The 26975-nt window shown below is 29.9% G+C and overlaps 2 protein-coding genes and 1 long non-coding RNA gene across 3 annotated transcripts; 1 reads left to right on the top strand and 2 right to left on the bottom strand.

The window, feature by feature from the left end:
* Positions 1-541: 541 nt before the first annotated feature.
* Positions 542-2403, bottom strand: LOC130902766 (CWF19-like protein 1 homolog). Its single transcript, XM_057815049.1, has one exon. It carries the CDS (start codon positions 2191-2193, stop codon positions 619-621), a length of 1575 nt encoding a protein of 524 aa, XP_057671032.1. The 5' UTR covers positions 2194-2403; the 3' UTR covers positions 542-618.
* Positions 2333-26669, top strand: LOC130902765 (BMP-2-inducible protein kinase). Its single transcript, XM_057815047.1, has 11 exons — positions 2333-2750; positions 2854-2972; positions 4300-4545; positions 7309-7512; positions 7592-7724; positions 7820-7923; positions 8977-9456; positions 9514-9752; positions 9818-10107; positions 11661-11786; positions 23274-26669. Exons 1-11 carry the CDS (start codon positions 2624-2626, stop codon positions 24977-24979), a joined length of 3774 nt encoding a protein of 1257 aa, XP_057671030.1. The 5' UTR covers positions 2333-2623; the 3' UTR covers positions 24980-26669.
* Positions 12180-13228, bottom strand: LOC130902769 (uncharacterized). Its single transcript, XR_009060467.1, has 2 exons — positions 12960-13228; positions 12180-12770 (listed from the first exon to the last, which is right to left on the bottom strand). It is a non-coding gene; the product is annotated as an uncharacterized LOC130902769 (long non-coding RNA).
* Positions 26670-26975: the final 306 nt, after the last annotated feature.

Genomic DNA, 26975 nt, shown 5'->3' on the forward strand with positions numbered 1-26975 from the left:
CAAGGTCCATTAAAAAATGAGGGTGTTTTATTTTCCTTTTGTTGGTTCAAAAAAACATTTAGACTTAGACCACATTATATACTTTCCTTGACTTTTTCGTCAATAAAATTAATGAGGCAACTTCAGCATATTCTCTAATTTTACACAAAATATCAAACTACTTTGAAATATACGCATGGAAACAATAATGATGGATTTGAAAATCATGGTATGTTAAGAAACAGATATACGACACACATATTCCAAGTCACTGATGGTTCAGTGTTGTTCCGTGCCTTCCAACTGCGAGACCAGGGTTCAATCTGGTTTAAGAAAATTCAGTTTTTAAAATTTTTTATATGTACATGAATTGAAAATATTCAGTAATTCAACAATTTTAAAAATCAATTTTTTGTAGCAATAAGCAGCTAACAGCAGTGATTAATGGGTACATTATAAAACAGTCGCAAATAAAAAAACAGGTGAAAATTGATTTTTTTGACGTGATGTAAAATCAAAATGATTTATCACGAAAAACATATAAAATGGTATAAGAAGTAAATTATTAAAGAAAAAAATGTTTTTATTTGAAGTTTTGCCTTAACAAAGTTTAAATTTTAATTTCTAGTTAAAATAAAATTAGTCATCTGTAAAGTCATAAGGTTGAAATTCTATCCTTAACCGTTGCACCAACTTTTCTTCTTCACTTTTTTCCAAAATACAATTTTTCCAATCTTCTCTATTCTTCATATTAAGTACAGGACCAGAAGCTAGTACTTCTCTAGCAAAATTAATTGGAAAATTATGGACTCCTTGCAGTTTTGTATATAACAAGGTACCATCTGTTAATTCAATTGTAAAATATGGAATCTTGGGAGGTATGACTTGATCTAGACGATTAAAAGAGTCCAGTGATTCTAATTTAAATCCTTGAGCATCTGATTCTTCTATAAAAATTTCTTTCAATTCCTTATTCGCATTTTTAGTAATTGGTATTGCTTGCAGTTGCATGTGTGAAGTTTTATAATTTCTTTCAAAGAAAATGGCAAGCTTTCCAACTCTGTTATAAAACTTTCTAATACTATTTTTAAATTTTTTTAATTCATCTAAAACGTCTGCTTGTAATGTTAAACTAGATTGGTGATGTTCTATGGGGCAAATAAGAAAGTGTTCTTCAACCATACCACCTTTAGCAAGTGCCAAGTAAGTTGAATTTCCAACACATATAATAAGATGTTTTTCTACTGATGGACTTGCTAAGCAAAACCAACATTTACTTTGATCAAATTCCACTCGTGGTTTTTTATGTTTCTTGGTGTTCTGTATATCTATTGGTGCATCCATATCATAGAAATATTGTGCACATTGTTTATTTTTTCTTGAAACTTTGAAAATCTTATTTTCCAATTCACTTATATTAAATGGACAAAAACTTTCATCTGTTGTTTTTTGTAATAATTCACTAACTTTTATCTTATCTAATGGTGTTATACTTAATGCATATATCCATTTAAGTTTATCTGGATTACCAACTCTTGCCAGACCAATAAATCTTGTTGCTAGTTCCATTGTTGTGTCATTATCACCCAAATTAGGACATCTGAAAGGTGGCCTTTCATAGTATATTCCTTCAAGACCGCTAATTATATAGCGAGGTTTAAGTTTCATACACAAATAACTTGGAAAATCACTGGTCACATTTACAGGAAGTGTTATATTTTTTGTTTCATCACTTATAATGTTTGAAGGCCATTGTGAAGTTAACAATATATCTACTCCTCTAAAACTCGGATTTCTATAAACAACATCACAGAGATCAGATATATCTTTTTCAGAATATGTCCAAGCTTTTTTAGAATTTGTTTCTGCTATTCCACTAACATAAGCAATTTTTACACCTTTACTGTCAGTATAGATTCCACGTTTTCCTAGGTAGTAAACATTGGGGCATAATTCAAACTGGGAATCATCTGCTGGATACTCTTTGACATGATCTTCTTTATTTGCTCCTAGTATGTATGTGGGTATTGGGACCTTTTTGTCTCCAAGTTTATATGAAATAAACTGTCTGTTGTTAATTCCAAAAAAGTTTCCCACGCACAAAAGGCAATCGAACGGTCCAGATTTCTTATTAATACTTTCTACCCTTTTGAATAAAGTATCAAATTTTCCTTCAACATCACCGCATAATAAAATTTTTTGCTTTTCTGACATTTTAGTTTCTAAATATTAAAAACAAAACACTTTTCACCAATAAAAATATATTTTCAAATCTCTTCTGTTCATTTGCTAAATGACCTCAGTATCGATGCATAACAGTTCAGATGCCATCTTTCTTCTGTATTTGTAAATTAAAGCCTACTGTCGTTATATTTGATATAGCTCAATTGATAGGTACACGTCAGTATCTCACCTAACTTCAGTGTATTCTTTATGTCAATTTTTGTCAATTGTCATATTTCAATCGCTTGATTTTAGTCCACAACTAATTTTTGTTAATGCTCTAATTATCAAAAAATGATGTATTAGTGAAGAATAAACGAGAAAAATATATAATTTCTTTGAAATTTAAACGCAATGTTTAAATACTTGAGATACAAAGTTTAGATTAATATCTAATGTGTAGGGGTGTACTACAACGAACATGAAGAAATTATTTTCCAAAATTGAAACTAAGATCGACAACACATCTCGAGAAAGTAATACTTATACAGGAAAAGTCTTTAACGTTGGCAGGCAAACGGTTACAGTGGAAGATGTTCTTGCTGAAGGTAAAACATAAAAATGTTGAATTGGTTATCATGTCATAGGGGGAGGATAAACTTATCTATTTAATATTGACATTATTATTAAGTTAATATTTTTATTTTGTAGGGGGGTTTGCCATAGTTTATTCAGTAAAAGCAAGTAATGGTAGTAGATATGCTCTTAAGAGAATGTATGTCAATAATGACCAAGATCTCAATGTTGCAAAAAGAGAAATCCAAATTGCAGTAAGTGGTTATTAGTAATATTTAGTTTTATGAGTGACATCTAATATTTTCAAATTTATTGTTATTATCTTTGTATTCCAAAGGTTAATGTTATTATTGTTGCATCATATAACAATCCACCCACTATGTGAAGTATAAAAGAATATTCAATTAGTAAAATAATTGAAAAACTATATGCTGTGACATTTATTAAAGCTAATTTCAGATTCATAGATACTTAAGTAGACTAGTTTCTCATTATCATAAAAATAAATGAGAAATTAATATCAATTTAGTATGCAAGTTTATTTTTCCTTTAAATAGTTTTACATTATAACTAAATGAAAATAAATATTCAATTATATTGTGATTTTTATGACTTGAATGATGAAAAATTAAAAATAACAACATGAAAAAAATTGCAATAACCCTTCTCAAGTATTTCATTGCCATAGAGTAGACTTGATTCTTCAGCTTCATAGCTAATAACCTTTAAGAAGTTAGACTGCATTTTCAAGCTAGAAATATTTGAACAATTCTTCTAGGTTGTGCTAGGTTTGTTTAAAAACGTCATAGAGCTGAGATTGAAACTTTCAGAAAAAAATCCAAAAAAGCCAATTTTTGAGCTGGTGTAGCATGTTTTTGCAATTTTGTCAGTTGTCCTTCATTGTGCTAGGTTTGTTTTATGTTGTTCAAAAATATGAAGTTGGAATAAATATATTTTTTACAAAATTTGTGGAAAATAGTTTTTTGGCCAACAATGAATACTAGGATCCTAACACAACTCAGAGGAACAACTTTTATTTTTCTGATAAAAAATTGCAATCACAAATGAGAAGCCAATAAACAATTTCCCACTACAAAATCCGAGATTATTCAATGTTCTAATTGCCTTTGATAAGAATAATTTTTTTCTGAATAACATTGTTTTAGGATCCTAGCACAACTCAGAACTTTTATTTTTGCAATAAAAAAAATTTTTTTCAAGCTTTTCATATTTTGGACTAACATAGCACAACCTACAACAACCTTCAAAATATTTCGAACTTGAAAGTGCGGCGGCAACTTTTTGGGAGTTACCTAATTGCTAACAGTCTTTACTTTAAAACATACAACCTTATTTGTTCACAGTTTTAGTCAAATTAAACTATACAGTATGTTGAAGAAGTAACTTGATTCTTCATAGCTTTACAAAACAGTTAATGATTTTTAATATTTTCCAATTTAAAATAAAAGCTTACAAGTAATATCATACAGATTAGGAGTCACTAATTCATGTACTAATATCACACCTTATTTTTAGGTACCATTATTAGAATCACTAATTAAATAACTTTTCAATTTTTAGAGTAGTCTAAGTGGTCATAAAAATATAATAGGGTACATAGATTCTAGTTTGACTGCAACTGGAGGTGGAGTGTTTGAGGTTCTGTTGCTTATGCCTTATTGCCAAGAAAATGTATTTGGAATGATGAAAAGTAGGGGTAAAGCTACTTTTACAGAAAATGAAGTTTTGACTATATTCTGTGATATATGTGAAGCAGTATCTAGACTACACCATTGTAAAACCCCTATTATACATCGTGATTTAAAAGTAAGTTCTACAAAAACAGCAAGCGTGTGTAGGGAAAGTTTATTGAAATATACAAATTAAGTTTCTGTGCTATTTATTAATGGAATTATATTATTTTGTTCTAAAAATTTATAATCAAAAATTAAAAAAATATTTTAATAATTGTTCCAGTTTATTCTCACTCCTCTTTATTAGATTGTAGAGAGAATCTATCAGTGAGAATTCACATCTACTTTAGTTCATTTATTTCATGTGCCAAATATTAGATTATGATTCTAAAAAATGGAGATTGTTAAATTACAAATAATCCAGGAATATTAACTAAGTTGGAATTTTCAGAACCGTTGGTTATATTCATACTGAACACACTGTTTACACTACCACTACACCAACACTCATAGTCTTCAAAGACTGAAGGTAAACTAAAACTTATATTCTTAACTTACCTGTTTTATACTAAATTTTCCCACAACTAAACCTTCACCCGCGAAAAAATAATTCTAGTGAGAAAATCTCCTTGGCAGGAATCTTCACATTTATTTCTTAACTATCAAATTATAGAGTAGGCTGTAAGGAATATGCCCCTTGTCCCTATTTAAACTGTTCTTACATTTAGCAATTTCAAATTTTAATCTCCTTTGATGTAAGTTCATTATTTCCCAGCGTGCCGATACCGCATTCCTTGAAGTACTTTGAGACTTACTGAGGTGTAATAATTTGGAAGTTGATATAATGGAAGAATATCTACAATTAATAAAAATATGTATGGAGCAAAACTATTTCCAGTACAACAATAAATTCTACAAACAAGACGAAAGAACAGCAATGGGCAACTGCCTATCTCAGTTTATGGCTGAACTGTTATGAGTCATTTTGAAAATTAAATCAGTCAAGAGTTCCAGTATTTTCCCAGGGTATGGTATAGGTATGTGGATGATATTTTCGCTATATTCAATACGAAAAAGGCAAATGTAGAAGAATTTATTTTGGAATTCAATTCAAAATATCCATCTATAAGTTTCACTTATGAAATTGAAACTAATGGACAGTTACCATTTTTAGATATTTTAACAGTTCTCACTTGATTGACAATGGATAAAGACATGTTTTATTGCTCTCCAGTCAAAAGATAAACAAGTGCGGTAAAAAGTTAATAAGTTCAGATATAAATTTCTATATAAAGATAAGTTTTTATATGATATTAAAATGTGAATTTCTTGCGATAATTGTGATGTGATAAAAAACAATATCAGTAAACTATGAAAATAAATATGTACACAGATGGAAACCTCGCTGAATTTAATAAGAACGACTAGCCAATATTTATACAGGGTAACCCGTAAATGAGTCATGCATACACACATTAATTACCAAACTTTGCACAAACACAAAGCTAAGCATCCCAACTACAAGTGTCTTCAACACATTCCCCACAAACTTCAACATTCCCAACAGACAATAATCATGCTTCGCCAAATCAAGGCCATTACAACCAACCAATTTCAAAAGAGCAATCAAATAGTCCGCATTATCTCCTCTGAAGATAAATCAAAATACTCTATTGACAACCCGTTGCAAGTAGTAAGTGTCAAAAGAAAAAAAACCATTACCAGTAGTGATTAAGACAGGAAGTTTATTGGGCAAATTACGAGATCTGTTAATGTCCGGTTTATGAGCACATAGCTCATTTAAAATATAGATGGACCGAAAAACTGAGTATCGCTGATCATGCTAGCAGTCATATTCTTGAAATAAATATTAATAATGTAAATGTGATGAAGAATGTATCCAATAATAATTTTTTAGATGCACTTCAAAGCAGCTAAATGTAAGAACAGCTGAAATAGGTAAAAAGGGCCTATTACTTACAGCCCACTCTATAGTTTAGTAATTAAGGAATAAATGTGAATATTCCCGCCAAAGAGATTTAGAAGACGATAACTTGGTTATCAAAACGTGCGTCAGACAGTGTAGTTATGAGTGTTGGTGTAGTGGTAGTGTAAACAGTGTGCTCAGCAGGACAATATTAAATAGATCAGAATTATTGATTCAAACTCAAATCAACTTCTTTGTATAAAACATTTTTTTTGAAGTTAAATTTACATTTTTACTGCATTGTAAAAATAACCGTCCATTGTAACATATTACTTCTGGTAGAATTAATAGCTGAGCATTCCTGTATAAACTCAATACCCTTAAAACTTATCGTTTTGATGGGAGTTTTAGAAAACTAGATAATATGATTTTTCTGGATTGATGGAAATTTAACAAAACATATAGATTTCAAACTTCAATGTTCAAATTATCATGACAATTCTATTCTTTCCTTTTAATTTTGAAACAATTTAGATTCAGCAATATAGTGCTTCTGCTCACAATAAAGTGAGGTCAAAAATTATTTAATAATAGTTTTCCCAAAAGAATTTGGTCTGAAATTAACAGATATCTTTACATTTAAAACAAAACGATTATTAATATCACATTGAAAGACTCACAAATCTTATGTTAAAACCACCCAATTGTTTCTTAAGTTAAATTATTTGTGCCATATTTTATTAAAAACAATCGTATAAATTCAATAAAATATCATTTAAAATTTCTTAGTCTGGTGAATGATGAGTTTTCTTACTGTTTGGATGCTACAAGCTAAAATATAGCAAGATAGGGTCAAAGAGTGGAGTGGGGGTTCAGAGGAACAGTTAAGTTTACTCAATTGGTTATAAATTTGACATCAATATTCATATGTTCATACTTTCCAATACTTTATACACCTTGTTATTTTAGGTAGAAAATATTTTAGTGAATGAAAATGGTAATTATGTTCTATGTGATTTTGGTTCAGCTACGGCAAGAATGTTAAATCCGTTAGAAAAGGGTGTAGCATCTGTAGAAGAAGAAATAAAACGTTACACAACTTTAAGTTATAGATCCCCAGAGATGGTGGATATGTATTCTGGAAAGATAATATCTACAAAGGCTGATATATGGGTATATAATTATTAATTTTCTGCCTAATATTTTTAATATAGTTATGTATTTCAATTTCTGTAAATTTTCAATTTTTTAGGCTTTAGGCTGTTTATTATACAAATTGTGTTTCTTTACATTACCTTTTGGTGAAAGTACCTTAGCTATACAAAGTGGAAATTTCAGCATTCCAGATAATTCTCAATATTCTAAAGGACTGCATCAATTAATAAGTAAGTTTGAAACTTATTTTGGTAATTCAAAATAACCTCGAATTCATATGTTTTGATGCCATTGTCTATTAAAAATTTCCATTAATATTTTTAAGGATATATGCTAGAAACTGATCCTGATCAACGACCTGATATATACCAAGTCAGTTATGTAGCGTTTAAATTAATAGGTCGAGAAAATCCAGTAAAAAATTTAATGGTGAGTAGAATCATATATGTGCATTTAAAACAAAGAGTCTACTGGTGCAAGAATTCTTAAAAACACTGTCAGAAGTATTCTTCCTTTAGCCCCTTTATTATTGTATTCTCAGTTATTATAGTTTCTAAAGACTGAATTTTTTTCTTTATAAGAAAATTAGACAATTGGATATGATTCAGTTAGTTTTTTTGTAATTAGTACATATAGATCAGATAGTAATATATTATTGATATACTTCCTATCAAATTAAAGCATGACTAATATGTGGAGGAGGAATGAAAGCATGACAACAATAAAATTGAAGCATTTTTTCATTTCACCACTATTGTAGGATATATACAGTTTTATCAAAAATGTACAAAAGGGAAATTGAAACAAAATCTAGAAAACTATGGAAGACTTTATTTTGATAGCGACTGGCATAATTACAAGTTGGCAATGCAAGGGCATATTTGTATTCTCATTTTATTTTGATCAAGAGTGTTCCATATTTTATTGTGTTTATGAGATAGCTGACGAAAATAGTAAGGATAATTTAATAAATCTTATAAATTACTATCAATTACTCCCCAAAAAAGCTCTATTGGATTGAGGGGCTGTTAGCTGGACATACCATTGCTTGGATATAGATATCTTCTAGACAGTGTTAGCCAGTTATTGTGATCTGCAGTCGACAAACCTTCCCAAATCAACACATTCTTCATGATTAAGATTACGATTTTTGCAGAATTCACATGTTTTGCACATCACCAAAAAGTATTAATAAGCCCTTAACAATCCTGAAAACAACAACTAATTAAATGAAACCAAAGAGCTTAATAACAAAATTTGCTATAGTTTTGCCAGGGGTGAACTTTTGAATCTTGATTTACACATTTAAAATTTCCACTCTAAATCTCTTTAAATGCTAGAATAATAAATCAGATTAGAGTGAATTTCATAAACGTCGATTTGATAGAAAACTAAACAAAATCCAAAAGAAGTTGGTTTTATTATAATGTTGAATTTTTAAAAGTAAGTTTTTGATATAAATATTTAATTATTTTTCTCTAGAAATCCCCAACGCCGAATTTGGACGAAATTCCAGTTCCTCCATTTGAATCAGAATTGAAGAAAACACTAATTAATAAAGTGCAAACAAGTAAAACAGTCGCTCCTGTGATAGAAGGAACCAGTGTAATGCCACGACAACGACCAAAAGGCAGTTCTTCAGCTCCCCTGAATTTAAACAACATACCTTTAACTCTCTGTCCTAGTCCCACTCTAGCAAAGAAATCCCAGAGTCCTGTAGTACCAACACCTCAGGCTACTTTTCAGGGTAAAATTTCCTATAATTCTCCATTTTCTGTACCGAATACTAATTCTAATAACCAGAATTTTCCACCTAATTTTTTTCCTACGCCTGAAATACCTCAACCTCATTTGGACTCCTTATTTCAGTCTTCCATTTATCCGGATCCATTTCGAGATGATTCTACTGCTGCATCTCCCACTATTACCGACACTAATAATGGAAATAAAGTTGACTCTAAGGTATATTCCAATCTAATATTTTTAATCTCGCATACATTTATTCATAATATTTTTTAGGACAATTTTGGAAGTAATCCACCAGCTAGTCTGCCTGTTAATATAGTGTCTCCAGTTTCACTAGAGAACCCCTTGTTTGAAACTAGCAATGCCACTCAGGGGACTTCACATCAGATGGGCTCTGGTTTAACAGAATCTAGTAACGTAATTGGAGGACAAATTACTCCACCAACTTCTCCTTCACTTGCTGTTCCTAGAGGCCACAGACGTAACATGAGTGATACAACAGCTTTTAATAAGTATGAATAATAAGTAGAACCCAAATTATGCACATGCTACATGAATACTTGTATCAATTTTCTAGGGCTTATGCTTCTGAAACATCTCAATTCTTGGCCCCATTTGAATCATCCATCAAAGCTAGAAGTATTGCTTCCCCAGCTGAGTCTACTGAAGATCTTAGTAGAACTTTGGCTCCAATGGGTACTTCAGCTTCCACAACTGATGTAAGTCGAGTAAAGGGTCCTGATAGTAGATCTCTTTCTGCAGACGTTGCAGACTGGAATCCTTTTGAAGAGGCTCCTTTTAGTCAGTTAACTGAGGATCACATATTTGGCGCTGAATTTGATAAAATAAGGATGGGAAGTAATAACAGTAAGTAACTTCTGAAACAATTTATTTTCTGTCGTTTAGGAATTAGCTCAAGTAAAAAATATAGTTCTGTATCTACACCTCTTTCTATATCCTGTTTCTCGTGCTGAGGGATTGCATTTAGTAATTTTATGACTAAGAGACTAAGCAAAATTTGTATTTATAACTAAATAGCTTATAGAACGTACCTACTTTTGAGTCAGGTTTATAGCATCATTCTTTTTGGTGCAAAATAATCTACATATTTTCAAGTTTTCAATTTTTATTACATAATTGAAAAAAATATATTCAAATGTAAATAGTGTAATTAAATTAGAATGAATGTAAATATAATATAGTAAAGATAAAGATTGATATGCACATTTGCCTGTGTAGCAATTAAGTTATATAAATTTTTGAAGTCCTTGGAAATGGTTCAGAGGTAAGTTCTTTATAAAAATATAATATATTTTAAATACAATGGAGATGGGAGTAGGGAAAATATACATATAACGTTTTAGTGTGAACAAATTGAGAATAGATACCCAAATTTAAGACATATAGGTTTTCTTCGACATAAATTTGATTTTTTATTGCTGGTTTGATGGGTACTTTGTAATTTACTATTTTGTCTTGGAACCTTGAAAATTTTTAGATCAGAAAGACAAGCAATCATTTCTTTCGATTACTTTGGAATTTCTAATTTAGTTAATGCTTAAGACTGATGAATTAGACCTAATTTATTTTGCAAGCTTTTTTATTATCATTTCTTTATTAGCAAACAAGAAATGTAACCTCTATAAGGTAATTAGAACGTCTGGGGTTGATAAGGAATTTTTAATGTATAAGCCCAATTTACAGAGTTGTTGATTAATTTAATTTTAATACTCTCTCATAATGGTATAATGAACCTAGATGTAGCAAAATAACTAACCACTCGTAGCAGTTCCTACTTGCATATGCCTACCTAAAAAATTTTGTTTGAACTCGTAATTGATCATTGTATATTTTACTCAAGTATACCGTTGACGTTGTGATAATAATAAACCTGAAAAAATACTTAGTTTTTTTAATAATGGCCATGTTGTGTTTTGATTTTTTTTTCATACACTTCACAGTAATATTAGTTCTAATCCTAGTTTTAACATAATTGAATCACTTATACAATACATTTAACTATTGTCATAAAAAAGAGATATAATATATTTAACAAGATTAATAATGCTGGTTATTTGATTATGATTAACATATTACGCAAATTATTTCATACCTATTATATCTTTTAGTTTGTACTTTATTTTTAAGCGTATAAAACCTAAGAAAGCTTAAAATCGATTGAAGAAACAAATTTTCAATTCAACAAGAAGCCCAAAGAAATATTCATATGTAATTGGATAAAGAATATTGTATCTCAAAGGCATTGGAAGAGATTAATAAAAACCATTTCAAGATATTAACCAAAATAAACTCTGCTTAGTAATCTTATTGATTTATGATCGGGATTTAATTAACATCAAGTTGGGAAAAAACAGCAATACACCAGTTTCATTTGTTCATTTATTTATTTCCTTATACAGGTTTGCAAGGTATGAAATCAAAAGAAAGCTTAACGATGTCTTTGTCTGAAGATCCTTTCATTTGCGCTCCTTTCAGTCTTCCTGTTCGTAACCGAGATAGAACCAATAAAGGACCACATTCCTCAGGTAATCAATCTTAATGCTTAAAAAAATGTTTAAAATGGTGTCTCTCTAAATGTTATTACAAATAATCATACTACAGATATTTGTGCTTTATTAGTGATTGTCGCTTGACTTAGATAATCACAGTATTATTTACTACATACCTATTAAAACCTGTTATGACACAAAACAAGTTATCAAGTTTGATATTGCATAACTGAATAATTTTTTTGTCTTTTTGTGCTAGAATCTACTGAACGAGTGCATAGTGATTCAAAGCACCTAAGAATATCCATTTCACAAATTATGAAACATCGATTGTGATGATATCAGTGGGCTAAATTGAAATTTCCGAATTTCCGTATTCACTTTCAGTTGTAATAAGCTTTTAGTGGTTTTTGGGTAATAAAAAGTCAATATTTCAAACTCTATATTTTAATTAAATTATAATGTAATTTTTAACCTAATTCTTCTCGGCTATATGATGCAAACCCATTTCTTGGTACCATCAAACGGACTTTTTTAGGTCTAGCTTCAGTGATTCCTGTTTAACCTTCTTGGAATTTATGATTAATAATAAAGTTTTAAATTGAATCATCACATTACATATATTGAAATATTATGGGTATAATGAGCAATAGTAACACTTGCACTGGAACATATGTTGACTATTAGAGGCAATCATAAGGCAGGCGGAGTGGATACATCGATGCTTTTTTTTGTTTGAATTAACTCAGGATAATGGACAATTTTGTCAATAGAATATTAGTTTAACCCAATGAAATTTTTTAGTTGAACATACTCTGCTGAGATTTTTTTGTACATACATTTTTCCAATCTTTGGTAGTATATTCGGTCCATTGTCATTTTAAGGAGGCAATTCTTTTTAGTGCGTGTTGTTTTATCTCCTACTTCTTTTGGTTGATTTTGGGTTCAATAGCACACTCCCAATATTCTTAATTAACAATGTTGCAGCGTAGGGAAAATGGTACCAGAAGTACTAAGTTCCTGTAAATAGTAACATTGTACTATTTGAATATTATTTTCACCTTGAAAACAAAACTGCTAGTAACTGCTGAGTAAATTTGTTTATTTAATTCTACTACTAGTTATTGTGTGTGAAAAGCAAAGTTATCAAGATGAAATTGTTATTGTTACAAAAATTAAATTAATAATTGTGTCGTTGCTTAATTTTACCTTGTAATTGAAGTGATCTGTGATATCTAATGTCTAATCCACTCTCACTACTACATAGGCACCTTTCTTTCAATGAAAAATTATTACCGTTACAGCAAAAATATTTTATGTACCTACTTCAAATAATAGTAACAATTTTTTTGTCTCAACTAAAATTAATTTTGCGTAAACAATATGATCTCAAATCATTACTAAATTGTAGCATACTTTTTAGAATATATTGATGATAATGGCTCAATGAAAATTGTTACTCGTAAAGTCAGAAAAATGGGATAAAAGCTAAAATGGATAAAGTAATTTGTGAACTTTCAGTAACGGTAATAGTTTTATCTCTACTTATAATCTATTACTAATTTCCTGACAATTTTTTATGCTAGAAGATGTGATATAATAGTACCTTTTTAATTACTCACTCAGAGATTAGAAACAATGTGTGGGTTACTTATCGTTCACAAATGATGGATATTGCGATATTAAAAAAGTGAATTAATTATTTGAAATATAGAAGTTATTGATGCGATACAATTGAAGAGTTTTCGTTAATGCTGTAAATCAGCTTTTTTGGGTTTATTATTTGCATGATAATTTTACTAAAATGGTGTGGTATTTTTTAAAATAAGGTTCATTTAAATTTTCCCATTTACTTCATGAAATAATAACACCGGATATTCTTCAAAGCATAGCAACTCAAGTAGCCGCGAAACTAGTTGTTTCTTTTTTGGAATATGTTCTAAATTTATTATTTACTATAATATTAGGATATTATATTTGTATCTGGACAATTCATTATTGTTTCTAGATTTCCATTCTAGTCATCTCAACTAAACACTCGTTTTAAATAAACTTATAATATTTCTCCAAATATTCAAGCGAAATGTGTGTAACTTTTTGCACTAGTTTGTAATGATTTCATGTAGGTCGTTGGAAAAGCATAGTGTACAACACGTGCGGCAACTGGATATTGATACTTGTGTAAAAAGATGATAAACCACAAGCACTTTTCTATTTTCCGCACTAGTTGAATATCGTCGCAAAAAATTTTACACCGTATAAGTCTTTATCGTGATCATAATACATATATATTTTTTTTTTGAAAATTTTTGGACGTCGATCGATTTCAAGATTTTTGTATCAGTTGTCTAGAGGTGCATCTTTTGATTATCTTGCGAATTACATGCAAAAATCAAAAAGGAATTTTTTGAATTTACGCGGTGTTATAACTAAAGTGACAATATATATTAATAGTAAAATCTGAAAGAGTGAACCTTATTAAAAATTTTACATCATTTTATTTACATATTATATAATAAACTAATTCTTGTTAGGTTTGATGTTAATAATAATATAATGTTTTCATGGCAAAACTGTGGGCAAGTGATATTGTTAAAGTTGATAATTTAGTAAATTCTTGATTATCTAGGTCAAACATTTGGATACTTGTTCCAGATGTTATACTTACCAATATACTTATTGGTTTAAAACACCAATACATTTAAGCAATATTTTTCTCACAATAGTTCCTTATTGATAGTCCTAATTTACGTTTTACTTGAATTGGTAACATTTTAGTTATTAAAGAATAGCGATTAGCAGTACATTATATTATTAGCACCAGGAAAATAGTAACAAAGCTTGCACAGAGTACACGTTTAGTAATGCTAATGACTCAATGATTCCTCCTTCCTTCTACATCTTCTCTTATTTTTTACGTCTCATTTTTCAAAATGATCATACATTCATTTGCTAACAGATTTTCCCAGCACCTGCTTCGCTATACAGGTGAAGGTTTTTTCTTTCATTGAAAACAAGTAGCAAAGAAATTTGCCACATAGATGAAACTTTTGAAAATTTATAGTTCAAATAAGGTAATATGAAAGGACATTTAAAACAGAACTATCAATCCATTGAATCCATTTTTTTAGATCGGGTTATATTAATATTATACAGTACTACAGATAAAATAGAGAAGAGCTTAAAAGATTTTATAATTTATTAGTTTAACATTCGGATAATTAATTTTGTTTTAATTTCAACAAAATATCCATTGTTTTTTTTTACTCTTGAAGTGAAATAAAAAGGTTTCAATTTTTAAGTAACATTTACTAGAATGACATAATGATTAAGTGGACAATCGTTTACATACACCTACCCAATAGACATTTGAACACCACAGAAATTTAATAGAAATAAGCATCCCTTGGTCTATATATTGTGCCACTAGTGCAGAAAATAGCCATGGCTTGTGGTTTCTCACAATAAAATCAAATAAATATTAAACCTACTTTAAAATTTAAAGTTTAGTTTTTCTGCTTAATTCCTGAAGTTAAAAGTTGAAGCGAATAATTTTATAAAATTGGTCTTTATCATTAGATATACCAGAAAACCAAACAACATGAAAACTAAGGTATTAAATATAGTATTCAATATCTAATTTGAACTCACAAAATTGGTAGAATTATTTGGGATCGAATGTGACGAGACATTTAAAATATAAAATTGTAAACCGTTGTCCACTTCCAAAAAAATGTTAAGAGCAAGTAAACTTTCTACATTCTGTGACGAAAATTTAATTTTTTGTTCATTTTTAATGAATTGTACATGTATAAATAGATTGGTCAGTATTGGATTTCAAGAGGCATATAATATATATTTTTAATAATCATTCCAAACTTTGAAAATTACTCCTAGTTGTATGTGTAAGGTTTTAGAAAAGTAAATAAATCGGGATAATCCTGCATCAGTAGAATTGGTTTTTATTATGGTATTGAAAAGTTTTACTAGATTATCATCTATTGATGTATATACCTCCAAGAACTCAATGCCAAAATGTCTAGAGGAAGTACAAATTTATATTTATTTCTAAATCATACATTGGAATATCAAATTTTTAAAAATGTTGACGTAATCCGTAATTATAATAATGAATAACTGTATATCGGAATTCTAAAAATAAATTATCTAACTTTTTACGAATGACTTATGTTTGAAGTTTATACAATGAACAGTTTTGGAGGAATTAAAATTTTTAAATCGGAGTGTTATACCTTCAGTTATAATTCTATAACAACAGACTTAAGGAAACTTTGATGTACTATTAAAATGCAATAAAATAATAAAACTTTTGAAGACCTACATCGGAGTTACCCGATTCCGTGAATGTGATTCAATTTAGCGCTCGATTAACTGGTACATACATTACAACAAGAATGTTGCTCTTTACATTGTATTTGGGAAATAGGTACCTAAATAAAATTATGATTTTCGGAATAACAAACACATCAAAAATAAAAAATTTCGTAGTGAAATATTGTTAAACAACAAACTTATTTTTAGTTTACTTATTGATAGCACCATATCTACAGTGTACTAATGAGGATTTGACAATTTCAGATAGATATAACATGATATTAGGTACCAAGCATAGAACCTTCATGAATAGGTGGTGAAAAAATTACAATAATTATCAAATGAGTTGCAAATTAATGCCAACATTCTGTTGATACGAAAATATATTAAACAAGTAATAATTAATTTGACACAACTGAGCAGTCAACTTAAAAAAACGATCGCATAATAATAAATTGAACAATATGGTTGAAATAGATTGAATTTTATTTCCATTTGGATATTAAAACAACCAAAGTTTGTGGGTCTTAATGCTGTCGATTCACAGATTATGGAAATGTTACTATTGACAACTTATCTTTTATTTTAATCCCAAGTAAATAGAAATATATTTATGGAACATAATTCAGAGGAGAAATTTATAAAAAATGTCTGATGTCTGGAATGCAATTGGATATATGAAGGTCAAAGATTAATATATGAAGTTTAAAGATTACTAGCAATTATCCAAAATACTAATACTCTATCAATTTTGTTATGTATGGGGTATTAGTTTTTTTATAGATCTGAATTCTGCAGATTACATTTATTAAATACCTGAAAATGTAAATGAAATTGTCAATTTTCATTATAAACATTATTTTTTTGAAGAGGAAGAAGTATATGTTTGTTACTAATTCATAGCCAATTAAAATATTTAGGCTGAAGTAACTCAAATTCATTCAATATGAACAAGATAGTAATTGTGAAAAGTATTCATTCTACTAGTTTCAGGTTGTTGAAATTTTTTTCTTCCTTAGAAGTTTATTTATAAGGAAATTATAACTTCTTGAGAATGATTTATGTGTTGTTTGAAAATATGAAGACGTTCCCATCTGCGAAAAGAAATTAATTTAAGTAGTCGTGTATATAAATTTTACAGTCTACACACACGTACATTTTTTTTTTTCACTTCATTTTTGATACAAGACTGGATGAAACGCTAACAATGGATCTTTTTTACAATTTTTATTACTGACAGTTACAAACTTATGTCATTCGAGTAAGAAAGGAATTAGAATTTATAATTAATTGATGTTAATTTTTCATCTTCTTGTTCTAGCACTCATATTTATATATATGTAGAGAATATTTTCACTGTTCATCTCTCTCAATAATAAAGGACAATATATGTAATCTTTATGGAAATGACTTTTGAAACCCCTATTATTACATAAAAAGTGGTCGACGTCATCTGTAGTAAATTAATGGCAAACCTCAAGCAGTGTAATTCCAAGATAGTCTCTCAACATTCGAATCCTTTAAACTGTGGATCTTTTCTATCTGTGGTAAATGGATGGCACATGGTAAATGTGAGAGGTCACCTACGTTCTATCATGGACATGATACAAAAATAAGACATTGAAATATCCCCTTGCATTGAAGGATTTTTGGGCATTTATCATTTTTTAATCGTAAGTAATGTGACTTGCATACAGGGTGATGATGAATCGTGATATACTATCGGACCAAAGAAAGCAGCAGCAGCAATGTTGTCGATGTTCATTGAAATGTCTTCATCTCTTAGAATTCTATATATTTTTTAGATAACTTTTATCTATTTTCCTCCTTTCAATCTCCAATAGTTATCTTATATTTTTTAAGTCAGATGAGATGGATTTTCATCAATAACCAAACTTAACTTACTACACTACTATAATAGTTTTAACATACTTTGGAACAAATTTAATCCAACAATGCATTTTAAGAATCTATGGATTTATTAGTGCAAAGTATAGACAAAAACAATAATATAATGTTATCAACAACCTGAAAGTATCTCCTTTATTTTTTTTAAAATTAAATTGTTTTTTATTTAGGTATCTCATTATTTTTGGAACAGCATTTTTAGAAATATTTTGTTTTCTTTCGGGTATCTTTGTTAATTTTATTATTGTTTCCGTTCGCTTTCCAATCTTAACGCATTAATCCAATGTATTAATTAGTTTAATTCAAAATTGTATTATTGTGGTCGTCTACTAACTAAAAAATTAACAATATTCTTGTACAGCTATTATTGTATTTTATTGGCAATAAAATTGCTTTATGTTACTAGCTTCGTTACTTATTTACCTGTAAGCCAGGCAAATATTAATCTGGCGATCCCTTCTAAGATATCTCTAAAAATGGCTGTTCCAGAATGGTGGTGGTATTACTAACAATTTTATTAAGCACTAATCTTGTAAATTGTACGTTCAATTCTCCTTTTAATTAGTTGAGATGTGTTGGGGATTCATTTGTGTTATTTACCAGTCACGGGTTTTTGAAACAGCCTTTTTAGGGATTTTTTTTAGAGAATATTGGTAGGCAATATAATTAGTACAAATTATTTACATGTTTGAAAGATATTGTAGCGCACCGGTGGCTCTACATTATTTATTTCAAAAATTTATATGTTCTACTTGGAATTTGAACATTTTATAACTTCCAGTTGTTTACTTCTGTCAAGTTTTTCTTTTTATGGTCTACTTTTGTAGCCTATTATATCCTCGTTTTTCAGAATATTCGAGGTAAAAAGGTAAAAAAAAATAACCTATATTATGTCATTACAATGTTTTGATTGTGGAAAGAAAAAGCACCATTGTCGATGCACAATATAGACCCCATCAAAATAACATACAGAGTGATTAATTAGTGTGATAAAGTTCATTTAGTCAGTCCTTTGAGATATCAATCTGAAAATTTGACATATCATAGCCATTAATAGTCTTCACATTTTGACATTATTTACAATATTACAGGATATTTCAAAATGCTGCGCCATATCAAAGTTAAATTTATTGCATATTTTGAATCAGCTTGAGTTGTTGATATGTTCTAAGGCACTATTTAAAATTTTATAACTAATTTTCTATAAAAATCAGTTCATTACCCTGCCCAATGTAATAGAAATTCAAGAATAAAGATCTACTGCAGTCAAAGCATTTGAATAGTGGTAAAAATTCATTATAGAAAATTATTTATTTCATCAATACTTGTTGAATCTGATATAGGGTGAATCAAAATACTAATACATTATTTTCTTGTTGTTTTCAAATGAATCGCTCTGTATTTTTTTATTGTTCTTCTTCTCTATTGGCCTTTTGTCTAATGACATCTAGCCAAGATCTGTGTTTGATTCTTACCTGCTTGTTTGAAGAGTGTACCGTGCGGTACGTCTAAAGACCTGCTTCATGCCCTTTAAAAAATGAAATAGGTGACTAAACAGGGTAACAAATATTGACTCTTCACGTCCTGTGGTGTATAAAGTATATTACACATAGTGTTGCACCAGGAGAGTAGGACATAGAAAGGATTTTTTTCTAGAAGTAAAAAAAAGACTACTTGAAGAAGTAGCTTCTATGAAAGTTTATTCTACAACTATTATAAGCTAAGCCATGCATTACAAAATTGGATATAAACGCATACTGTCTACTTAGAGTAGAGCCATTTCGTATTAGGTACTTAACTAAAAGCTCCACTGACTTCGACCCTGGAGCCATAAGCAACAAATAAATATTAATGGGGACTTGAAGCAGTTCTTTGTGTAAAAAAAAAGATGTGAAGTGCCACAATATGTTGTGTAATTTACCATGGTATTTTCCTATGTGTATTTTGTGTATAAAAGAAATTTCTTCTTTTGATTTTTCTCTCATTTCGATAAAGTTGAGTCCAATTGTTCCATAATTCTTCTTTAATTCTTAGCCATATGTCAGCTTAATGTAATTCATAGTCCCTTATTAAATTTTCTTGCCTTCCTTGTTTGACTAATTCATCCTTTTTTCGTTTCCTGAGATACCCAAATGACTTGGTACCCATAATAACTTAATGTCTTTTCTAGAGCTTCTTTGATTGCAATCATTATGTTCGATTTTAACCACTCCAGTTTTCGTATTTGCGGCCAATACTCGTCGTTGAAGCATATCCCTCTGTGATTTTCTGTTTATCAATATGTTGTAAATTAAAGTCTAGTAAATTTGGGGCACAATAAAACCTGATCAACGATCTCATAATTTTTCAGTGACAATAATCTAAAACAGAATTTTGCATTCAGCCATACTCTTGTATAAAATATGCTAGTTTCTGATGTCTCCGCAAGTAAGACGTTAGTTGGGGTCGAATTCATGAATCTCAAGACTGTTGTAATTGCCTGATACTGCACCTAGCCATGTCTCCTTCAAAGCCTTGCAAATTATTCCCATACCGTACTCAAGATGTGGTCTTACAATTCCCCTGTAGATATTGAGGAGAACTGAAGGGTTGGATTCACAATAGGTTCTGGTGGGAGCTCTCATCACATTGATTCCTGTATCTTCTTTCAAACAGCTATTATTTATATGTTCTTTCCAAGTCATCTGTGTATCAAAGATAGCTCCCAAATACTTGTATGAGTCAACCCATTTTATATTAGTTTGTAGCAGACTAATAGGTTCTACGTAATGTCGAAGTTTCTTCCTACTGAATATCATCGCCTTAGTCTTTTACCTGACATTAACTGGTTGCAGTGCTTTTTCCCTACTATGCCTTAGATGTTCAATATCAGAATGTGAATAAGTCAGTACAATGCTATCTGCATACGATTCACAACTTTTCTCAAACTTGCTGTGTAGACATTGGATATAAGTGGACTTAACCTTTTCACCGCTAGTATGACTTTAAAAATAATTTCTGAAATTCATTAGAATGAGTTTACGGGACTATTTTAGTCAGTTGCAGCAGTTAGATGTTGAAAATGGTCTGGAAGCACAAACATTCGTCTGGATCTATGGGTCAAAATCTCGAAACAGTTCACATATTGGATTACTGGTTCAACATATACCTGTACTCTCGACTCAAAATAATTTACGACTTCTACTTAATCTTCTTGCTACTATTATCGGTCTTGTGGTCACTGCCTCCGTAATTACTTCTTCCATCGAGGTGTTAATATCGACGTCCCTGACTATCCCTTTTACTGAAACTAGTGAAGAAGGAATAAATGCATCCCAGTCTTTTTCTGATATTATTTTATTAATGAGAAAGGTATTGGCATAGCGTGAGGTGATGAATTCAATTCCTCTTCCTTCCTTTCTTAGTAATTTTTCTAATTCCTTAAATATTACCTTGTTCTAACATTTTCCCTACTGTGACTGAATGTAAATAGCCTATATTTTTATTTTTGGTTTCAACTACTACAATGCTTCTTTATCGTATACTTCATAATTCTTTATTTTGTTGTTGGTTATGTTACTTTGTGTTTGTGATTTTTAGGTGGTTTAGGATGGGGAGGCCCAGTGCTTTACTGCGTGTTATAGAAGGTCATAGCTCCACCACTATACGAAAATACGTATTAATTTATTTTTTAAAGAAAAATCAATTTCACACGTGTTCACTTCAAAACTACAGCACTGTTCAGTCTTTATTTTATGTGGGTATCGAAAAATTCTAGCTAAATTCTTCTATTTTATCAAGCATTCCTTATTCCTAAAATTATAAGTTCTTGAGATATTTGATTTTTCTGTGCAAAACCAATCGTTCATTACTTTTGTGGGTGGCCGATTTTCAGGAAAACGTGCATAGTAAGGCGTTTTTATTGCATTCTCCCAATATCCAGATTATATCAATCATGTCATCACTATTTAAATTCATTTTTGCCCTGGTTCAAATTCTTCAAAACAACAAAAAATGTACCAAACCGCTAAATCAAAATAATAATGTACCAATCACATCAAAACAATGTATTAGTATTTTGATTCACCCTTTATCATATTCAATATATATTAACGAAACAAATAATTTGTCAGAATTTTTACTACTATTTGAATGTTTTGGCCGCAACAAATCTTCATTCTTGAATTTTTTTTTACATTGTACGGAGTATCAAACTTGTTACGATTTTTATGGAAAATTAGTTATAACTTTTTAAATACCCCATAGAACACATAACAATCCTTTATTATTGTAATGGGGAAGTCAAGCTGATTGCAAATATACAATAAAATTTAAGGTGTTCCATTTATAAATATATAACTTTGGCATAGCATTCTGGACTGTATATAAGATTGAAAATCATTTTAAACTGTGAAGACTAATGATGGCTATAATCCCTCAAATTTTCAATTGAACTGAAGACAAACAGGATAAGGATATTGCAATAGAACTTGAAATCTGCTGAGTTGAAAGTGGAGATGGTATATAAGCTGTTCGATATAATTTAGAATAGTGCTGGAACCAGCAGTTTACTTTCTTTAATTGTTATAATCGATTCCTCATATACCAAAGATAACCAAAAACCGAGGTATCTCGTAATCGCAGTTTGCAAGTTTAAAAAGTTACGTATTGCCCTTTTCACCATTAACAATTATTTACTGTATCTTCTATCTTCCTTTTCTTCTTTAGTCTATTATGAAGTGTTAATATTTCAGTAGTTTTCTGACAAATTTTTAGCTCATTGTATTTTCTGATTTGTATCATCAGCTATACAGCTGCCTTTGGCCTATTATAAACTATTATATTGTTAATACAAACTGTTTGCTGACAATCCTGCACCTCACTTCTTTTTCAATCTGCTAAGAATTGTTTCATATTGTTAGCAATAATCTTATCCATTATTGGATATTTGACGTTGCCCTAGTTTATTGGCAAGCCTATATTGATATTATTCTATTATTTAATTTGAAAAAACCAAAACCAAGCTACTTATGTTTGTGTCGTTATGTCCAACAAAATGTGGGGATGTGGCGATACTTGAGTTTTAAAACATAATTATCTAGAATGAATTGCTTAGTTTGAATCTACTCGCTACTAAGTTAACGTATCCAAATAGATTAGTTATTTACAAAAAGCTTTGAAACTTCCTCCAAAGCTTCTCTGTTATTTTGCAGTTTACAATTAATTCATTGATCACAAAGAGTAAGTCAATCAATAAAGGGTTTATATGGTATATACAACTAATTCTGATTATTTTTTCAGCCAAAGCAGTATCTAAAAAGCCTGTAACGGAAACTTTACCGGAAGAACCTTTGTTCGATTCTTCTCCAGAACACGCAGCAGCTTCTGACGGAGAAGCACTCATAAATACCGAACCGGAATCTGATCAACCAATATCCCCACCATTTGTCAAAGCGCCATTAGAAGATAGATCCAAATACGAAAAATTAATTCAAGGAGTTTATGATATAACATCTTCAACTAGTAGTTCGGATGAGGACAACGTGAAATCAAAGAGGAAAAAGAAAATAACCATTCCCGAGAAATTGCATTCGGTATACAAAACAGTAGAAATACCTATTAAAAACTTGAGATCAGATAAAAATAAAAGCGAAAAGAAAAAGAAGAAAAAAACGGAAAAAGGAAAGGAGGCTGAACCGGAATCCGAAGATTCTATAGGTTCTGCTAGCGATTTAAGAGTAGATGAAGATGAACAGCGGCAAGTTAAAGATGATGCAGTTAGTGAAAGTATTAAAACTTGTGGATCATCAGCTTATCACGCTGAATGTGAAAGCATGGCAACTCACGAAGAAGATTGTACCAGTAGAATAATAAGGACCAAGCAACGAGAGCAGGTGAAGAAGGCGGCCGTGGTATCAGAAGATTTGCTCTTTGTGGGCCATCAGTATGGAGAGAAGCCTTTGTTACTAGATGATGAATTAGATTCCGATTGTGAAAACGTTAAATGGCAATCTAAAGAAGTCCCAAAGGCTAAAGCTGATATCTGGATAGCTCCGTCTAGTAGTTTTGAAGATAATAACGACGTATTTGCGTTAGCACCTTTTTCCAAGAATAAACCTAAGCAAGAAGTACAAGCTGGGAAAACAGAAGAAGAACAGATCGTAATTAAAACATTCGAAGATGATTTTACAGAAAACAACGAAAATAAATTATCTGTCAGCACTACTAATTCTAATCCGTTTTTAACACCAGAATTTGTTTCACCGCAACCAGCCGCATCAACTCCCAATATTGAAATTGCTAGTCAAAACTCCAATTATTTCGAAGAAGTCAATTTTGTAGCTTCTTTTCCGGAATTACCAAAAGAACATACAACATCTCGTGAGAGCGTCGAATTACGTGTAAAACGCGAACCCATCCAAATTCTCAATCGGGCAAGTTTTGAAATAAAACGAGAAAGTTATGAGATTCGCAGGGAAAGTTTCGAACCCAAGCGTAATAGTTACGAAATTAAACGTGAAAACTTGGAATTGCCTAAAAAAGAACCACTATTTACGGAGCTCCTCTTACCGAATGATACATTAGGTAAAAATAGTAATTATTCTTCTCCCAGATCGTCTAAAAGTAATCTTAGGCTTGAATTTATAGATGAAGATTTATCACAAGAATCTAATCAGAAAAATAAAAAAGATAAGAAAAAAGATAAAGAACAAAAGACAAAATATTTTTTAATAGACGACAATATTTCCGACGACGGTAGTACCATTTCTGTTAAAACTAAAAAGTCGTCGAAAAGTGACAAGATTTCGAAAAAGAGTAGTAGCAAATCTAAAAAGTCTTCAAAAGAACGAAATGATGGAGGTTTTAGTAATATGAGTTTTGAAGATTTTCCCTCGGACGACAGAGAGATCATTGAAAGTTCCATAATGCCTTTTGAAGTCCTCAGAAGTCCCGAACAAGAACAAAAAACGTTCGGTATGAAAAGGATTGGCAATCCTTTCTCTTGATTCCGTTTCTATTACATGAACGGATGTTTATTGAGGAATTGTTACTGCACCAATATAGTTTTAAATTATTGAAACAGGAAGTAGCTATTGTTAAATTGTTATTGATAAATTGAGGCTGTGCAGCTAATTTTTCATATTAAATGCAAATAGCTTTAACCCTTATGGAGTGAAATACCAGATAAACTGGTATATGAATATATTCCGTTACTTTTAATCACGCACCTAACCAATGGAAACACATCCTCGTTCTTATATGCAGGATAATTCATTAGAAGTGGCGACCGGAAAGTAGTTTAATGTAGTTTTGATAAAAAGAAATAATCGCACGGGATAGCTCTAGTAAATATAGAGGAAGATTTGTTTCTTGGGATTGTAGTGTTTAATAACACATATTAAATACACGATTATCATATCAATACTAATAATCATAATTATTATTATATAATATAGTATATAATTAATAATTTTATCTTCCAAATTAGTTGAAAATACAAAATATCGATATACATGTAAGAATTGCATGATGTGATGGAGAACAAGGTTGCTAGTGTCATAAAAAGTTACCAAAAAGCTGCTAATAAAATCTCTTAATTAATCTGCAGATCTTGGAAATAAAAAAGGGTTTATAAATTAAATTTTCAAAGAAACATTGAACAGTAGGGATATGTTGCTGAAATAATAATAAACCTTAAACAGAATATATATAGAAAGACAATTACGAAAATGAAGGTAGTTCATTTAGGGAATAATGAATGCAACAAAAAGTAAATAATTCAGTAATAATAGCCTAACGACATTATGTTACAGATGCATTTTAAATGTCACTAAGTAGCTAATAAAGTAAATTTCTCCCCGACATTTATTAAAAGTGAGCACCAAATTCAAACAGTGTAGTGAAAAACTGAAAAAGTATCTCATTTTTTGAAAGGAACATATTACAAAAAATTATGAAAACAATACTATAAGATCGGGGATAAAAATAAATGCAACGGTTCTTCTGGAACTATAATGATATACCATTTCACATACGTTGAGGTTATAAAGTAGCGGATGAATATTCTTTCTACGTAATTTGTGAAAAATCGTAGAACAAAACGCTTTTTGTATCTAAAAATACATTTTCTGAATTTTACCTGCCCGTTCGACCTCTTTATGGTAATAACTAGCCTTATAATATGTTTTAATGAAAAGCTGTAGCGTGTGATATCGCATTTGAAAGGGTTTACGATTCTCTATTCAGTCCCAGACGTAGATTTTTGTAAGAGAAATGTTCAGAAAGTCAGTCGTCACATAAACGGGGCTCTAACGTATATTGAACCACTTTTAGGACGTAAAATCACAGCGTTCTAGTTCCAAACTATAAATGAATTTTTTTTGAATATATATGTATTAAGAATGTTTCAATTTCTTATTTTGTAAAGAAACGAAATAATTATTTTAAAATTATAAAATAAAACAAATCACATTCTGATATACTTATTTAATTTCCAACTGAACTGAAAATATTAAAATGTCTAATAATTGATGAATTGTTGGTATCATATGCCAAAGAACAAAATCATATATAATACTGATCTGTTTTCTTCTCGAATTATTCAAGTGGCAGCTATTTTCTATTTAAGAAGTATTTTTGCAGTATTAAGTATAAATATATATATATATATATATATATATATATATATATATATATATATATATATATATATATATATATATATATAGATATAACTATCTGTGCTCTTAATTGCCGCAGCTGTTTCGAAACAGGTCAATTAGATTGTTAGGAGAAGCAAAAAAATAGATATTTATTTGTTACTATGTAAAGTTTACCTATTTATACAATATTGATATTGTTTATATTACTAAAATAATTGTTACATTCCTTTATTTATTTATAAAATATATATTTATAGCACTTATTTTCGAGTCGTTTTATTTTTCCTTCAATCTTATCAAATTGTGTGAAAATGTTGAGTAACAAGTTCAGTGCTTCGCA

Source organism: Diorhabda carinulata, chromosome X, assembly GCF_026250575.1.
Source record: "Diorhabda carinulata isolate Delta chromosome X, icDioCari1.1, whole genome shotgun sequence".
In the NCBI taxonomy this organism is placed as follows: Eukaryota; Metazoa; Arthropoda; class Insecta; order Coleoptera; family Chrysomelidae; genus Diorhabda; species Diorhabda carinulata.

What these genes read in the sequence shown, in the direction of transcription:
- LOC130902766 (XM_057815049.1), bottom strand. Translation starts at nt 2,193, where the DNA reads ATGTCAGAAAAGCAAAAAATTTTATTATGCGGTGATGTTGAAGGAAAA.
- LOC130902765 (XM_057815047.1), top strand. Translation starts at nt 2,624, where the DNA reads ATGAAGAAATTATTTTCCAAAATTGAAACTAAGATCGACAACACATCT. An exon ending in GATACAACAGCTTTTAATAA is followed by an intron (nt 9,753 to 9,817) that starts GTATGAATAATA and finishes TCAATTTTCTAG; the next exon opens with GGCTTATGCTTCTGAAACAT. An exon ending in AAGGATGGGAAGTAATAACA is followed by an intron (nt 10,108 to 11,660) that starts GTAAGTAACTTC and finishes TTCCTTATACAG; the next exon opens with GTTTGCAAGGTATGAAATCA.